At 43.5% G+C, this 17,759-nt stretch overlaps 1 protein-coding gene across 1 annotated transcript in view; it reads left to right on the top strand.

Moving 5' to 3' along the window:
* Positions 1-17,759, top strand: part of KIAA1614 (KIAA1614 ortholog) — a 260,979-nt gene that overhangs the window by 167,775 nt on the left and 75,445 nt on the right. The window contains exons 5-6 of the mRNA XM_086955481.1: positions 7,423-9,776; positions 11,218-11,380. Of these exons, the coding sequence (XP_086811607.1) occupies positions 7,423-9,776; positions 11,218-11,380 (2,517 nt within the window). The remainder of the gene's footprint in view (positions 1-7,422; positions 9,777-11,217; positions 11,381-17,759) is intronic.

Consider the following 17,759-nt stretch of genomic DNA (forward strand, 5'->3'; position numbering starts at 1 on the left):
GACAAGGGACCATAAATTAAGAGCCCTGAATGGTAGGACTATATCCGACCAGTCAGGGGCATGGACCTTTAATAGACTTTCGGGCCCGTCCAGAATCGATTACATCCTAATGGATGTTGGATTCTGGCCGGACCTGATTGATATGGAGGTCGTCCCAAGCCAGGATAGTGACCACAATCCCCTGTGTTGCAAGTTTCACTGGGGTGTGCTGAATGACAGGCGAGGGGTGGTCACCCTAAAAACAACTAAAGAAGTTATCCCATTTAATAACAATCGTAGGCTGAAATGGGATAAGGCTAAGCTCAATGAGGGCGATATAGGAAGTATTAAAGCATTGGTTGAGGGCTTGTCTTCTACCTTAGATATATGGGCGGGTGAAAATCGGACCGTCAATCCCCAATACCCCTCCCTTGACTCTGCCTATAAAACTACAATAGATCAAGTTGGCCAATTTTTTATCTCTAAGAGGAAAGGTAATAGGGCTCCTGCTATACCCTCTACTCTTAGTAAAGTATGGTATAACGACCAGTGTAAAAGCAAAAGGAAAAAATTGACAGAAGCTCTGCTTTTAGGGGACCCTCCACTGGTTAGAGCGGCCAGGAAGGATTACCTGAAAGCATTATCATTGGCCAAACGGGAGTGGGAGGAACAGCATTGGCTGGATCTTTCCAATGCAGTGAGTGGCAGGAACCCAAACCTCTTTTGGGAATTGGTCAACAGAACAAGGCAGAGAAGATCGCAACCATTGGCTGATCATATAACTTGCCAGCAATGGTTTACACATTTTTCATCTCTTTATGGAGACTCGGAAGAATTAACTAGTCCAGGGGTGAATAGTATGGGTGAAGGGGACCCCGTGGATAAAAACGACCTTTTGTTCTCAACGGGTGAAGTAGTTTTGGCGATTAGACACCTAACCCCAAAAAAAGCCGCTGGGCAGGATGGGATCCCTGGGGATCTATTGTTGGCGGATCCGGAGGCCTGGGCTAAACTAATCGCGATTATAATGAATCTGATCACGAGGGGACACCAGGTTCCAGACTCCTGGAAAGGGGCTGAGGTAGTCACTGTGTACAAGAAGGGGGCTAGAGATGACCCTGCAAACTACAGACCCATTAGTCTGATAGACATAATTCAGAAAGTGGTCGGCAGGGTCATCATTTCAAGAGTAGGCGACTGGATAGAGGAGGCTAGTATCCTCTCCCATTTACAAGCGGTGTTCAGAAGGAGGGTAGGTACGATGGATCAGGTCTTTCGTCTGTTCGCCATATATTGGAAGGCGGTTGCTATTATGAAGGGTAGTTTGTATATGGCGTTCATTGATCTTAAAACCGCATTCGACCTGGTCCCTCGCACAAAACTATGGGGAATTCTAAGAGAGATGGGTATTCCCAGTGGTCTTCTGAGCCTAATCATTAAGCTACACGAGGGGAACTATGCGAGGGTGAGATGGGGATCCCAGGGTCAACTTACAGATAGGATCCCTGTGCGTAGAGGAGTGCGTCAGGGATGCGTCATGGCTCCGACCCTCTTCTCCCTATTCGTAAACGGAGTGGTGGACCATCTAATGGAGGAGGAGTCGGATGCCCCATCCCTGGCGGGGGAGAGAATCCCCACACTTCTCTTCGCCGACGACACCCTATTAATTTCTAAATCCCCGGTGGGCTTGCAAAAACTCTTGAATCGGTTTAGCTCCTTCTGCACCAACAGAGGCTTAACCATCAACACATCGAAAACCAAATTGATGGCCTTTGCACCCTCGAAAAGATTTAAAAATAATTTTGTGCTTAACAACGCCCCCCTTGAACTGGTCGAGTCTTTTGACTATCTTGGTGTCCGAATTAACAGCCACATGACCTGGAAGGATCATTTGTCTAAAATGCTATTAAACCATCAAAGAGTATCCGGGGTGACGCTGAAGGAGATACGTGAGTCAACCAGCAAACCGGTCTCCCCAGCTATGACCATCTATGAGGGTCAGATCCTACCCGCAGCACTTTATGGCTCTGAGCTGTGGGGGTTTGAAGGGATTACTGACTTGATGAGAGCGGAAAACAACTTTTTTAGGAAAGTGGTAGCTCTTCCCACTTCCACCCCAATGATCCCTTTAAGATTAGATCTGGGCAGAAAATCAGTAAAGGACTTGGTGAGGCTTCGCCCGTTGTTATTCTGGTCCCGATTACGAAGAACTGAAGAGCTGGCAAAGTATGCAGAAGGACTAGATGAACTACTTTTACTGGACACCTGTAAAAAAATAGCATGGTTAAATAACCTGAAGGAATTGGTTTTCACTTTGGGTCTCAGAGAGGCATGGGAGTTGCAGTCACCACCACCGAAAGATGTCATAAAAAAACTATACTGGGACTGGGTACAGAATAACGTTATGAGGTCTAGGAAATTGGGCTCACTCACTGACCAATTTTTGTCTATTAAGTGTATGCGCAAAATGGAACCCTTTCTAGATTTAATAACCAAACCATTGGATCGAGCGCTGTACCTAAAATTGCGATATGGGACGCTCCCGGTGTATGAGTTTACGGGTAAATGGAAGAATACAGATGCTTGCTCGCGTGTTTGCCCGGGTTGTGCGGCCCCTAAGGAATCGGTGGCTCACCTGTTCTTCGCCTGCCCAGCTTACAAAGGGGCACGGAAATTCTGGTTGAAACCCGTCTGTAGGGAACTAGGGCTGAGGTGCCATAGCCAGGCATTACGTGTCCTTTCTACAGACTCTTCATCTGCCAGTATGATCTGTGGGGTGGCCAAGTTCCTAGGAGGTGCGTGGATGACACGTTGCCGTTTGCTGAAACTTCAAACTGGAAGTCCCACTAGCTAAGGACGATTTTACCGCCAGTAAACTGTTGAATGATGCGTCATTGCTTCTACTGTATTTTATAATCTTTTATTAGAAGTGAAATGTTTTATGTATTTGTATTCTTTTATGGTGAAAAATTGCCGAATAAAGATATTCAACCCAAAACATATACAAAATATCTTTGGTGAATAAGGATCTATGAATATTACATAGATAAACAAATTCAAGATTATCATTTATCAAGAAAAGGGCCCCAAATATAATCAAAGTTTTGTAAATTATCGTTCAACTTATAAATCTTGTTTTCAAACTTAGCCACATCAAACATGTCTTCCAGCCAGGAGTGAAACGTCGGGGTGATATCTGTCTTCCTGCAGTGTAATATATTGATTTTCAGGGAGGCTTCCTGTTTCAGCAACAGGGCAGGTCCTGCACCCGAATTTCCGCAACGTACACCCCCAAGCCTAGAGATTGAGCCGCACCAATTGAGTGGACCTGATTTATGCAATGAAGTAGTGGATATTATTCTTGTGGTTAAGCATCCTTCTACCAAGTCTGTTCACTCCAGTCGTTGGTTGAACTTTGCGTGTTGGTGCAGAGATCAACAAGTTGACAATCTGGAAGTCAAACTGTCAGATGTTTTTGCTATTTGTTCTATCTCTGGCCCAACAGGGCTTTGCAATGGCCACTGTTAAAGGTTATTTCTTAGTCCTTTTGACCTTTTTTACGTTTGTCTGATCAATCTTTGCTAGCCAAGTCAGCAGTTGTTTTTTGAAGGGTCTCACATATATGTTTACCTCGGTACCCTTCATTATGCTTCAGTGGAGCCCTAACGTGCCCCTTACATTCTTAATAGGTCACCCTTCGAGCCGCTATACAGCTATTCTCTGAGATTATTAACCACCAGGGGCCGTATTACATAAGGGGCCCCTGGGGCGCAACCGGTGTTTGTGCCTGCTTTGTGCGCCTCCGGGGCACTTTGGTATTATAGTAGGGGGCACAGAGGCTTGTGAGTCGCCTTTTATAATACCGATAGTGCTGGTGCCCTTAAAGCACCAGCGCTACCTGCAGAGGTGTTCCCTGATTTGCATAGGGGCGTGCCCTAGCAAATGAGGGAGTTCCTTAGACTCTGCACCTGTGCCACATTACAGACGCGGGCACAGAGTAAAAGAAGTCCTCAGGAGGCGGACTTACAATGCGCCATTTAAAAGGTGGTGCACTTTTAGTGCGCCCCATGAGAGCAGCCCTCTGCAGGGGGTATAGGGGGTCCCATGGACCCCCCAGACATCCCTTTGCAGGCGGGTGCAGTCACTGACTGCACCTGCCTGCAAGGGGATCTCTAAACCCCTCTGAAAGTGAAGGTTGGGTGCTGCCTGCACTGTGAAAACACAGAGCAGCTGCTCCATGTGTTTTCACATGAATGCGCTGCCCCCAGGGCAGCACATTCACCATAATGGGGCGCATTGGCATTGTTTGCGCCTGGCTCACCTTTTCAAAGGTGCGCCGGGAGCAAACAATGTCAATCTGTAATACGGCCCCAGGACAGCATTTCTCATGCAGTTACCTCTGTGGGCTTTGTTAATGAGCTGCTTGTGCTGTCAGTGCAACCTTCATACACCACCTTTTTCCTGGGTAAATTGGTGCAGCAAGCTTTTGCTACTTTTCTGTCATCCTTTTATGATGGACAGCCCATCAATCTCCCTCCATTTTCCCAATCCCTCTAAGGAAGAGGAGATACTTAACCAACTGGACTCTAGAAGAGCTTTTAGGTCGTACATCCAGTTCATGAAAGAGCACTGTGTGGATGACCAGCTTTTTATTGCCTTTGCCAGTGGCAGTCAGAGAAAGGTGGTCCAAAAATAAGCCTTGTCCAGATGGATTGACCTGTGCAAAAAGACATGCTATTCCTTGACCATAAAGGAGCCTCCAGTCCTCCTTCATACCCATTCCTCCAGAGGAAAACCCCCGACGGATTAGAAGTTTTCATCATAATCCTGGTTAGATTACCCCAACCTCTTACAATCATAGATAATCCATCTCCTCTTCTTTAATGTATAGGAGGTATGACTTAGTGGCAGTGGGGTAAAGTTTCATGGTCACCAGAGATTTACAAAAAATGCGCTTGTTGCATGTGTGGGATGTATAATAATTCGCACTCCTCACTATTTAACTGTTGCCTTGTGCATTTACAAATGTCACGCCACCCTTTCCCTTCAAATATTTTATTTGAAGTAGTCCTTTCACATCATCACAATCTTCTTGCTCACATAGACCCCAAGACATTGAAGTTAGCATATTGGTTCTGTAAATCGTAAAGTATAGGTAGTTGAATCAATCTCGGCATAGGCCAGAAAGCAGACACCAAACACATATTACACAAACAACTTGAACAAATTTGCTCATTAGCAGTTACTAAACGTATACTGCAATATTTATGATGCTTGACTGACCTGAGTTGTTAACATCTGTCTCCGTTAGGGTGACATTCGTGAGACATATACAAAATCAGGAGCATGCTTACATTTTTAGAAGTGCTGTCAAGAAAGCTTTACTAGTTCTAACTAGGGTTGCAGCACCAAATTGGATGCTTAATCTCATGCGCGCTAGCCGTTTCCCGCTGTGCGCTGAGTTTTTTAAAAACCCGCGTTATATGACGAGCTCAGCTCGTCCTGGGCGTACGAGAACCGTAACTCATGACGAGCTTAGCTCGTCATGAGTGTCGAAGGGGTTAAACATAGTGTTCAGTGCGTAGGAAAGGTATTTATTTATTCTATTCTTCATAGAGTGCACCCGGGCATCAATATAAAGTTGTTTGTGTTGAAATAATTTTAAAAAAGATCTTGGTGGGTAGGGGGGGGGGGGGGGGCTTTGCCAAATTACTATTCTATTCATCTATCTGTGAGCCTAGTAAGCAGATACAAGAGTCCTTGGGAAGTTAGAGTAGTTTCATTAGAAGGGAATCCTGCTGATTCCTGGCAGCTGGAATGAAGTGGGATCAAAAGGGACAAGAATGGGTCATTATCCAACAATTTAAAACTGGTGGTAAAATGTAGGAGCATGCATCATTTCTTCTTTGTGTGTAAATTCATTTTTGAAGTTAGTATGATTATTTCCTGAATATGTGAGCCTTCATTTGTTTCATGAAAATGATGAGTGGGGTAGGAGTTCTGAAATTAGGGGTCAGAGAGCTCCAGCTATAGAGGCCGCATATGAAAAGGACTCTTGTGCTGTTGTGGTTGCGAATTTGGGAGATTCGAGTAGGATGTTTTGTGACTTAGATCCATTTAGCTGTTGAAGATGGTAAGAAGAGCTGCAAGCCACTACTGTGCTTGAATCTGCGACCCAGACACTTCTAATGACTGTTTCCTTCTTAATTGACGCCACAGTGGGTACTTTCGGATACTTTTCAATAGTTGGACCTTTTCTGGAGGTACATAAGGATAGGGTAGTTCTGTAAAAGCATCCACAGTCTTTGCATACAGTATTTCTCTATGTCATTTTAACTAATCTATTAACGTGACAACGTTCTGTAAAGACTCACCGCTGGCATATTAACTGTCAGTGCAGATAAGTACTGTAATGACAGATCCAAACAGTTTAGGAAAAGCAAACAATAATATTTGGCCTTTTTAATGGCATTTCCTTAAAGCAGGAGTGCAAAGTGGGTATATGGTACGTGGCCTTTGCTATTAGCAAGCAAAAAAAAAAACATTTGGCGTTCATGCTTTAACTTATTTGGAGGATTTCTGTAGGCTGCTAAATTAAGTTAATCACACATTTTCACACAACACTATTTTAGGGGTATTGAAGCTATGTAAGAACTATTTGTGTGACATAAAATATTACCAGATGGGTGTGATATCCCTCCAACCTCATATGTTTATATTTTAGACTCTGCTGATGAATCTGTAACAGATTTATGTTGCTAAAGGAAAATATTCCTTATGTCTAAGAGCTGATTTTATGTTTTCTAGTCTGTTAAAGGCTCACATGCAACCGAATCTACTTCCCTTTGAGGCCATAGGGCAGCAAACTGGACTACACACATCACTTAGCACAGCAACAGACAGGTATCCAGCGAAGCAAAAAACACAACAGTCTGAAAATGATGTTGATGTGAGTACCATTGGCCGCTTCTAAACGATGGCAGGGTGAGATATTCAAGACAAGTCCAAGCTCATCACCCACTGTTAACTTTTGAGAAACACAATAGGCAGTTTCAGACCCAGCCACTTGAAGGAGGGATTTTAGTTCTGGACCTAAATAAAATTCTAAGTTGCAAAACTACTGTTACAGGTAAGCAGTGTTTTTCTTCAATGGTTTGTAACCTTTCACATGTTTGAATAAGGTAGCAAAAGAAGCAATCATGTGAAGCTATGATAGATTCCAGATAAACTACCTGAACTATGGTTTATGTGGATTCCTTCCTGTTTTTGTAACACAGACCTTGACTTTACTAGATTTCACTAATTGAATATCAGCTACAGAACAACTGAACCTGGTAAAGCCCTAAGTTCGCTTTGGTATGTCCTCGTCTGTTTCCCAAAATTGTACATTTATCATGCTTCTTTGTACAACTTTCCTTTCACCTGCCCTCTTTTCTCTATTAGGGACCACAGCCTTGACCAGAATAAACAGCAAAGTTGCACACTTACAGCTGGAGCTGCACCCCCTAGTCGCAGCTTCTGCACACTTACTGATGGAGCTGCACACCCTAGTCGCAGCTGCTGCACACTTACAGATGGAGCTGCACACCCTAGCGGTAGCCTGAGTGACTCTTCCAGTGGCGACTCCAGCTCCAGTCAGCATCGGCGGCGTCATCGGGGACCCTCACCCTCCCGCGTTCGCTTCGAGGATGAGTCTGCACGGGAAGCTGAGGCCCGTTACCAGGAGAGGCTGCAGCAGCGTCAAAAGCGGGTCCTAGACTCTGTCATCCTCTCTCTTGGACAAAGCGCTTTGGTGTCAAAGCCAGACCTTTCAGATTATATCAAGGGTGAAGGACTCCATAGAGGAGACAGACTAAGTAAGGCCTGCAAGCGTCAGAATTGTGTGCAGGCCATGGGACACAGAGGGTGTGTGGTAGTGCAAAAGACTTCATCCGATGCTTCCCCCATCACAGTAACTGCCACAGCGAAGTGCACATCTTGTGGCTCTTCCATTGACAACTCAGTCAATACGTCATCCAGCTCAGGGCTCACCTTAACAGGAAACAAATCCATAGAGAACTGTGCAAAAGAGGAACACTTGGTCTCCAGCACTAATGTGGGGGAACACAAGCCACTCCACCTGGAATCTGCAGCACAACCCTCAAGTTCTTGTGGAGCTCCACTCTGGATTCTCCCATCCCGGCAGCGAATACACACCGAGAGGATCCGCGAAACTTACATTGGAGAAGCCTCTTACATTGATGAGGCAGACTCTGCCCTGGACACTACTGACACATCTGACAGTGGCCGAAGGGATTGTGAAGAGGCTGGTGCAATCAGAAGCCGGCCCATGAGACGGTGGGGCACGGTGGATGGCCCTACTAATAGATGTGCATTACTTAGTAGCCCACTTGTTGCCTTAGAGATAGACAGACAGCCATCTAAGGTTTGTGGTGCCAACAGAGGTCGAGATGGACAACCTGCAGCAAGCGGTGAGGAGGCAATTGCAGCGGATGTAAAAATTGTTAGTAAAGAAAAAACTGGCACCCTCAGTGAGCCTTGTTTAGCAACAAAGTGGGTTGTGGGTATAGTGGGTAGGCGGGAGGTTAAACCCACTGAGAATTTTTCTTCTCAAGTTCCCACTTCAAGTGACCAAGAACACCAAAGGCTTGAAGAGGGGAACATTTGTACTATGATCTCAGGTGAAGAACCAGCATTTTTACCATCAAAGTCCACTGCTGACTCCTGGGACACAAAAGAGCTGATGGAGAACTGCATGCTACCTGGCAAGGTCCACAGCGCCCGAATGAGAACAGTATCTCAGAATATACAGAATCCGTTGAGTCCATATTGCAAAACGAAGGTCCACATACCAGTTCCCCCGACAGGGAAAGTCCCTTCTTCTGTGTCCTCCCGAAAAGTCGTACCTGGAGGCAGCTACAAACTAGAAAACCACAAAAGTGGACCAACAGACCCTGGCCTGAAGGAATCTGAATTCCATCTAACTCCGCAGTGTCTCTCTGAGCCGATTTCGAAAGGGAAAAATAGGCGAACAGCCACCAATTTGTTAACGTTAGAAGCGCAGATGAGCTACCTTCATCCTGCTATGAAAAAGGTTGAGACTGTGGAGTATGTACATGATGTCTCTACATCTCTGTCTAAAGGGGAAAGTAGCATGCCTAACCCATGCATGTCTGATTGTCTCAATACTATGCAGAATGTTTCTGGTAATGCATTAGAAGAACAAAAACACAAGCACTTCTCTGCCTCTAAATGTGGAGGGCCACGATTAATCCAACCTGATGTTAAATCGCTGAATGAGGAGCAAAAGCATAGACAAACCACTCTGGCATCTGTACATGAGAGGTCGTCATACCTTCAGCCCAACTGTATTCCAGTATTAAAGGGACAAAGGACTCTGCACCGAATATCTGGAGAAGAAGGCGGTGACCAAAAGAACAATCAACCAGATTATGGGCCAGCAAATCATAAGAAAAATGTTCTGCAGTCTGCATCTACGTCTGAAGGGCAGAGACATGTGAGCAGGAACCCCAGATCCACAAAATCTCAAAAGACCAAGCTTGGAGACCTTTCCACCAACAACTGCAACAACACTAGGATTGAGCACTACCAGCAGAATGAACCTCAGAAAGGGCACAGCAGCCTGGAGTACCAGGTGGATCAGAGAAATTCAATCACAGAAGCCAAGGTGGGCATAACCAGTGATGCCATCTCAGGACAGTACCAGCGGGAGGAGATGGTGCAAGAGAAAGACAACTGGACAAAAAGCATGCCAGTAGAACTCGGTGTTGAAGGAGGTAGGTAATATGATGCTGTGTTTTGTTTTGCAGAGACTTATTCATAAAATGCTGAATACTTTCTATACAGGCTTTCAACATTTACCAGCTGCACATATAAGTTCTCCTAGAGCATATTGTAGCAAGTGACAACACATGTTTATGTATTGTGCAGGTACATGTGGCGAGTGACCTGTGTGTTATTGGAACATTATTGCATGATTGGGCACTGCAGCTATTAGCTTGATGGCTTTGCTTAGGTTGGAGAGGAGGACACAGTGAGGCTCTGGCCCTTGTACTCGTTAGACATACGTTCAAATGTTATGTCTCCTAGGGATTGGCCTTAAACCTGCTACTTAAGAACAGTTAACACTAGCTCCTTGTTTACATTTCCTAAGCCATCAGGTCTAGAACTGCCTTCACAGCACGATAAGCTACCTGGAGAAATAAATTAAAACTATTTGTTCTACTTAGAGGTTTGTCTTCCAAATTTGGTCTCCGCTATGTTACATGGAGGCATTGGGGCCTTTTCCATAATCAAGGTTCCCATCCATAACAATGCCACAGTGGCCCAGAGCAGCTCTGAAAACCCTAGCACTGTCGGTGTACCATTTCAACATATTGATAGCAGGAGCCACTGATCAAAGTTTGCCCTCGTTCCTAAAAGGCCCATCTGCTCTAAATGCCCTGCACTGATGAAACCTATTCAGTGAAGTGGACAGTAAGCAACCCTGGGCAACAAGCTTGCAACATTTACAGAAATTAACACTACTGCCGCCAGTGGAATCTGATCTGCCTCAAGCTCAGTAGCCCTACTTTTGATGTTTTATATATACTAACTTTCTTTGTTTTTTCATTCTTTAAGATATTGTAGTTCTGAAATCAAGCCTTCCCTTTCTCCTCAAGCTGCTGATTGACGAGTTTGCTGCTGGTACTAACCACAGGCACCCTGAAGAGTACACTGTGAAGTGTTCTGATTAGAAACTCACTCCCAGTTAATGGAGGCTGTTCACATCTACTATCATGTCACATCCACCTGGGAGGTACTCGAATCCAAACCCTAGGAGACAAAAGTTTGATCTATTACAGTGCATTTCACTAGATCTTTAGGGAATAAGTAAGGTCTGTGGTTGGCCCACCACTTCAGGAGCTCCAATGATACTTTTTGAATGGCTGTTAGCCTTTCAGACTCTGATTTTAACTTGAAATCCCCTATACAGCTATTTAAGTGCACAGATCTGTTTGAAAAACGTGGCAAGTATTCCACATATGCCAGGAAATGTCTAAAATCCCTAAAATAGAAAATATTCAGAATGGGATGCAATTTTTGGATGATTGCCTCTTTTGAAGTTCTCACAAGCTCTTTTCTTCCATATGCTCCCTGAAATCATTTTTCATAGAGTTGGCTGGAAAATGAGTGGCACCCTTCTGAAGTGTGCTCATTTAGGGTTTTTCTTTACAGGGCTTCGTCCTTCCAACGGAGGCACTCTCAACTCTACCAGCATTACTCTCTCGCTGATGACAGGCTCCACAGAATCCAACCACCCTGTGGAATTGATCAGTCCAAGGAGGCCTGAGGATGGAACAGAACAGACTGAAGTAGCTACAGAATGGAACCCTCAATTGTGAGTCTTAACACTTAAGATGTGAGAGGCATATTTGTTTATCATGTAGTAGTTCCGTATATGTAAAAGAACATGTTGTGAACCCACTTTGTTTGCCATTTAAAAAAGTATCTTTAGTGCTGTAGAACATCTGACCTACAATTCCACTACCCAAAAAAAGGAAAGCGTATTTAACATGTATATCCCATTACGCTGCATACTAGTACATTATGCGGTTTCATTGAGGAGTTGCTGATCTGGTGATAGGCCTGAAAAAAGTGTATTCTCTGTGCCTTTTCTAAATTGTCCGTAAGCGGGCTTCCTGTATGAAAAGAATTGTTTCCTTGTGGACACACTAGGCTCACGTTAAAGCCCTATTTAGACTGGCCTAGTAATAGAGTAGCACTAGGCTATCATACTTGTAGTGGTTCATAAGCCAAAGCAGGGCGTGTTGAAGCACACGTTTCAAATTAAATCAGGGTGATCTTGAGGCACCACGTAACTTAAAGCTCCTTGAAGACAACATATTTCTCAGTCTATTTAACAGACACTGCCATTAGGTCAGATGAAACAAGCAGATACATTTTTCATTGCATAAGCTTACATTTAATGTAAAGCAATCTAATTGTAAATGGTTACTTATGAGCTGCAGGGGGAAACCCACCATTAATTACATTTATCATTTGATTCAAGGTGCACCTTGAACATTTGAGTGTCTGAAGTTTGCCTCTGGCTTTGAAAAGGCAGGATGGGGGTGCAGAGAATTTTGCTGAGATACTGTTTCTTGCTAGGAGCCCTGTATATGACATCTTCTTTTTAATTTCTGTAAGCAAGCACTAGCTCTTGTGTAACACCAGAGCATCTTCAATGTTCTCTGTCCCCTGAAGAGTCCTAGCATTATTCATTCCTTTGAGCCATGAGGCAAGAATACCCCGTTTCTCCAGCAGTTAATCACCACCACTCCCGGGATTGAGAGGTTTGGGTGTGAGACTGACGTAGGACACTTCCCTGCTTAGTAGCTTGTCACTGCTCAGCCCTAGCTTCTCATCTCATGCTCCAACTTCACTCTGAAGCAGGACATTAGCTTTTTGTGTTCCTCCTTCTCTTGGTGAACGTGACTCGTTCGCCGTTCCACCCTTGTGTTGCCACAACGCTGTCCAGGCTGCTGGCTCCTTACTGCATGCAGTGGCGGGATCACCGAGTGGTCCATGCTTCTGCCTGCACTACGGACATCGCGGTTTTCCAGCTCTTGATGTATGGCTGAGTGGACAACACAAAACATGCTTTTATGCCACATCGGTTCCTGTTGGTGAATATTGAAGGCTTCCCATCTCATTGCCCTAGTAGCAGCCTTGGTATCAGCTACGCGATGCTACACTGTTTTTCCCACAAAGGGTTAAAGGAATGAGGGCTTTAATAGATTATTGCAGTGAATCAATAAGCTTGGTCGCAGCTGATCCTCGCAAGGGAGGGCCATATCCCTAGTCCTAATGTGGAAATTGTTCCTGCGGTGGCCTGCTAATTCACTTAAACAACTAAGTTTGTAAATATCTAACCAGGTGACAAAAAATAGAAAAAATACTGAAATTATTCAAAACGTATAAAATTTATTTTTCTCATTTTTTCTCTTTTAGTTTATATGAATTCTGTTATCAATCAGAAATCACAGGACATATGTTTTTCAATTCATATCAAAAACTTTTTTTCAGGACAAATACAGTTAAATCCTAAATATCTACAACAAAAGAATATGTACAACATACAAAATTATTTAATAATAACCCTTGGTAACACCCATATCTCTCAACACACTCACGTGCTAACAATCATACCACACTCAAACTCCAGACTAGGATGGTGAAAGGAACTGAATTAATATTTTAGCAAGATGACAATGCTAAAAAAGATCGGGCCAAGATGTAACTTTAGGCTCCCGTCGCAGGTCTACGCGCGTTTCGGCAGCTTAAACCGCCTTCATCAGGACCATTTTCATCATAACTGTGCAGATACCAAGGGATCTGAAAAAGATGTGTATATATATTTACAAAAAATATGTAACCATATTGTCACCACAAAAACGTTTAGACAAATTTAATTTTGTTGCATAACAACAGGAGCTCAACAACATGACCATAGCAAGAAAGAATCTAAAATTGTGCAAGACCTATGTTCATTAAGGAAGGAGACCAGACCTAATATATGTGCCCAAGAGTCCTAGATATAATGATATAACTGAGGCTAAGTATTTGGAACCACACTACTTGTAATCTAGTAAATCTGAATTATCATACAATAGAGTTGAAAAGAAAAGAAAGTCTCAAACCTCAAGCTATACTCTCAATTAGTCATCTTTGTTCTACCATAGGACATAACCCTTGAGCTTACCAGTCTTATAACACAGCAATGGAATCACCAAAAAGAACGTCTTCAATACATTTCGGGGGGCAGGACGTCCTATGCCGCCAGTAAGTAGCTGCAAGGAAGAGATATCTCATGTTTTATCTTAAATGTATATTTAGGGAGAGGCTCATTACAATCACCACAGTAGAATCCATATCTGCTAAGGCTCCAAAGTTCCAAAAGGTAAATACCTTTATTTAAAAGTTTAAGAAACTTATTTAGCTTTTTTTTGAGATTTGCAGCTTATTCATAGATGGCTGAGGTTAGGTGGAGGCTTAGGGCTTCGATGATCAGCTGGCATATTTTACACCATAATCTATAATGATAATAGAAAGAGAGATTCATCATAAGTAATCTTTTTAAACTTTCTACCTCACAGAAGCCCTGTTTAAGGTAGCGCAAAACGACAAGTACATCCTAGTCTGAGGCGTGATCTTACTTCAATGTGCGTGAGAGGTCCTTTATATCTGTTTAGATTATTCCAGTCAGTCCCCTGTAAGATGGAAAGAGAGAACGTTATAATGTCTTCCCCATGCGGTGCAACTCAGAGTATCCAAACAGTAGCTTTAAATAAAACACCAAGCCTATCACTAATCTAACTTTGGACAGTAGGCATAAGGTTAGTGGCATTGGTGCTTTTTAGCTTAAAACACATTTGAGCGTTTAAGCGCCGCTTTAAGGCATATGGCACTCCTAGCAGCCGGGCTGTGTTCAAAAAATGTCTCCCGTGATATTAAGCAACTGCGCAAGGCATGTCAGCCCGGCACCGCCAAGATATAGATGTGACTGAAGACCAGCCGGAAATGCCGGTAAATAAGATTTTAACGAAGAGTTACTCTAGCGGGTCTCAATACGCGGTGGTTTCCTTACCTTGTAAAAACCGCAGTTTGGGGCCGTATGTCCACACCGCACGAAGCCTCCTCCGCCGGAGATTTCCCGGCATTGGCTGACCCTTGGTTTTAAAGCCGATCCTATAGGACTCCATATCTCACGTGGGGTCGCTTTCTATGTACGTGTTGCCGATGCGTCACCCAATAGACATAAAAAATGGACTAAGTGGCGAGCACAGTCTCTCTCTGTTATCAAAATCCTACCAGGTAAGAAAACAAAGATAGGACAACCGTGGAAGCTAAGAGTCATCCGACGGGGCTGTGGGGGACAAAGTGAGAGAAAAAGACGTACTTATGTGTTACAAACAAAATGTGTAGTTAATTTGGTCAAGATCGAATTAGAGGGTAAGTCAAGATGATGGACCCCACCATTGAAAAATACATATTGAGATGGGTTTCCAATTATTACAATATGGCAATTCTTCCGACACAGAGTTAATAAACTCGAGATTGTAATTGAAACAGAGTTAATAAACTCGAGATTGTCATTGCCTAATTATAAGAGAAGATGTCAGGCTAAAGGAATCTCTAAGGGTGCAGTAAGCTGGAAATGGCAGTTTCGGGTAGAAGCAGCCCTGAGATAAAAACCGAATCGGACACTCATATCAGGGCCAGTACAAATGTATCTCAGATATCGGAGATATTTATTTAGTCACATGCCAAACAAAGTTCTTCATTCAATCCATGTTTCACACTGTCCAATAAATAGATCCAAAATGTTTCCCGTTTTTTGCGTGTAATATCATTAGCTTGACCTAACTTAGGTGTCACTTTTTCTAGGATACACCATTTTATCTCATTTTCTGTATGAGATTTCTCCAGACAGTGTTGAACTAAGGGGGCTGACAGTTTTTTCGTCCTAATAGCGGACTTATGTTCGCTGAAACGGACGCGAAACTCGCGACCCGTCTCACCCACATAAGCCAAGCCACAGCCGCAAAAAATAATGTACACGATATTGCTACTTCGACAGTTGGTCAAAAGTTTTTGATATGAATTGAAAAACATATGTCCTGTGATTTCTGATTGATAACAGAATTCATATAAACTAAAAGAGAAAAAATGAGAAAAATAAATTTTATACGTTTTGAATAATTTCAGTATTTTTTCTATTTTTTGTCACCTGGTTAGATATTTACAAACTTAGTTGTTTAAGTGAATTAGCAGGCCACCGCAGGAACAATTTCCACATTAGAATTATTGCTTTTTCCCCTCTGTTCCTGGGCCACAACGTATTATTTTGAGGGGGTCCCTTCGTACATGTTGCATATCCCTAGTCCTGCCTTGCCCTTGGGGAGCTGGGGGGGACAGGCGTTGTAGGGTTTTTGCCCCTCTCACCCAACTTTTTGTGGACCGGTTCTTAAATCTCTGCGTATGGTATGCCCATGATGCCTATCAGGCTCTGTTAAGGACAAGGTTAAGACTAAATGATAACAAGCATTTGCCATGCAATAGGTCTCTCATTTACAAAACTCTCGTAAATGCGAGAACTATTGCATTGCAAATGCTTGTTTGTAAAAGCGCACAGCCTTGCTTTCACTTTAATGTTGGCCGCGCCCCTTTCCTTAGACGAGCCGTGCCTAAAGAAAGGGGCAAGCCGCCATTAAAGTGAAAGCGCGGTCTGGGGTGGTTTAAAAAAAAAAAGCATTTGTTTGTGAAGTTGAAAAATATTTATTTTTTTGTAAAAGCCCCCATGCCTTGATTTCACTTTAATTGCGGCCGCACCCATTTCCTTAGAAACGGCTCGTCTAAAGAAAGGGGCATGGCCGCCATTAAAGTGAAAATGCGGCATGGGGCAGTTAAAAAAAAGTTAATAAATTGTAAAAAAAAACCACCCAGCCACGTTCGGTGCTGCAAATAAACCAAAGGTACGTCGGCCACTGTATGAGCATGGCATGCTGTGGTATGAAAAATTAAAGCATTGCGGGAGAGCGTGTCAAACTATTTAAGCAAATAGTGCTCGAAAGCTTACGGAGTAACAGCACATGTAACGGGGTGTCCTCATGGGAGGATACAAAATGAGACAAGGCGGTACTAAGGAGGGACTTCTAGGCTTATTGACCAATGAAAACCCATAGTTTTCAAAGGACAATGGAACAAGCCAATAAAAAATATGGGCAGAGAGTGGGCGGAGCTTCAAGTCCATACATAAATACAGCATGCCTCGCAGCTCCACTTAAAAAGGTTAGGTAAAGATATACAACGGTAAGTGTTAAAAGTCAAGCCAAAGAGACTTAATTGATGACACATTTAGTGGTAGAGTCTACACCCATGTTAATATCCATGCATAGAAAGTGTGTGGGGCAGGAATTGGAGAATCCCGATCTGCCTTAAAATATTGTGCTTATGGAGCTTCACCTCTCTTCTTTGCCATGTTTTACGCAAATACGCCTTTTAAGTTTATGTCACCCCGAGGTAGAGAATGGCCCCAGTAGAGGGAGGACTGCGGGAGTAGTTAAGGGTAGTCGGGGTCCGTTCATTCGTTCTCCAATAATTTAGATCCCTCTAGCATAATGGTGGTGAAGGATGTTTCCTTGAGTGAAGACAACAGTTGGGTGTTGGCATGCTCCCTAAATTTGTTTTAAGGTTATATGCCTACAAATGCTTTAATCGCGGTGAATGTATATGTGAACCAGGGGGCGCAGGCTAACTTTAACATTCAATGGGAGGTGTTTATAAACAATTTGATTACTCTAGGGGGCCTCCCTGTATTTTCCTCTATAATAATTGTGGGGTATTTAAATCTTCGGTTAGTTCCCTCATGGGTGGACAATATCCATGGTGAAATCTTGGAAGCTTATAACATATCTGAGGCAGCTTTTCCTCCTTGTACTCAAACAAGTTGGGCTTTCCAGCTAACAAAACTTTTAGCAGAATTAGGATTTGTCTGTTTAAATGGCTGATTTGACAGTGATACTCCACCGGCCCAAATGTATGTATATAGTAACCAGAAGTGTACTATGGATTGCATATTTTTACAAGCGTGGAACTTCGGGCTGTGTCAATCATTTAGAGGGGTTGAATTTCCTGCAACTGATCACTGGGGCTTAAAGGTGGTTTTCTGGTCGTAACCTACCCGAAGCAAACTGTGATCCCTGGAAACCTCTTTT

Source organism: Lissotriton vulgaris, chromosome 1_1 (assembly GCF_964263255.1).
Source record: "Lissotriton vulgaris chromosome 1_1, aLisVul1.2, whole genome shotgun sequence".
NCBI lineage: Eukaryota > Metazoa > Chordata > Amphibia > Caudata > Salamandridae > Lissotriton > Lissotriton vulgaris.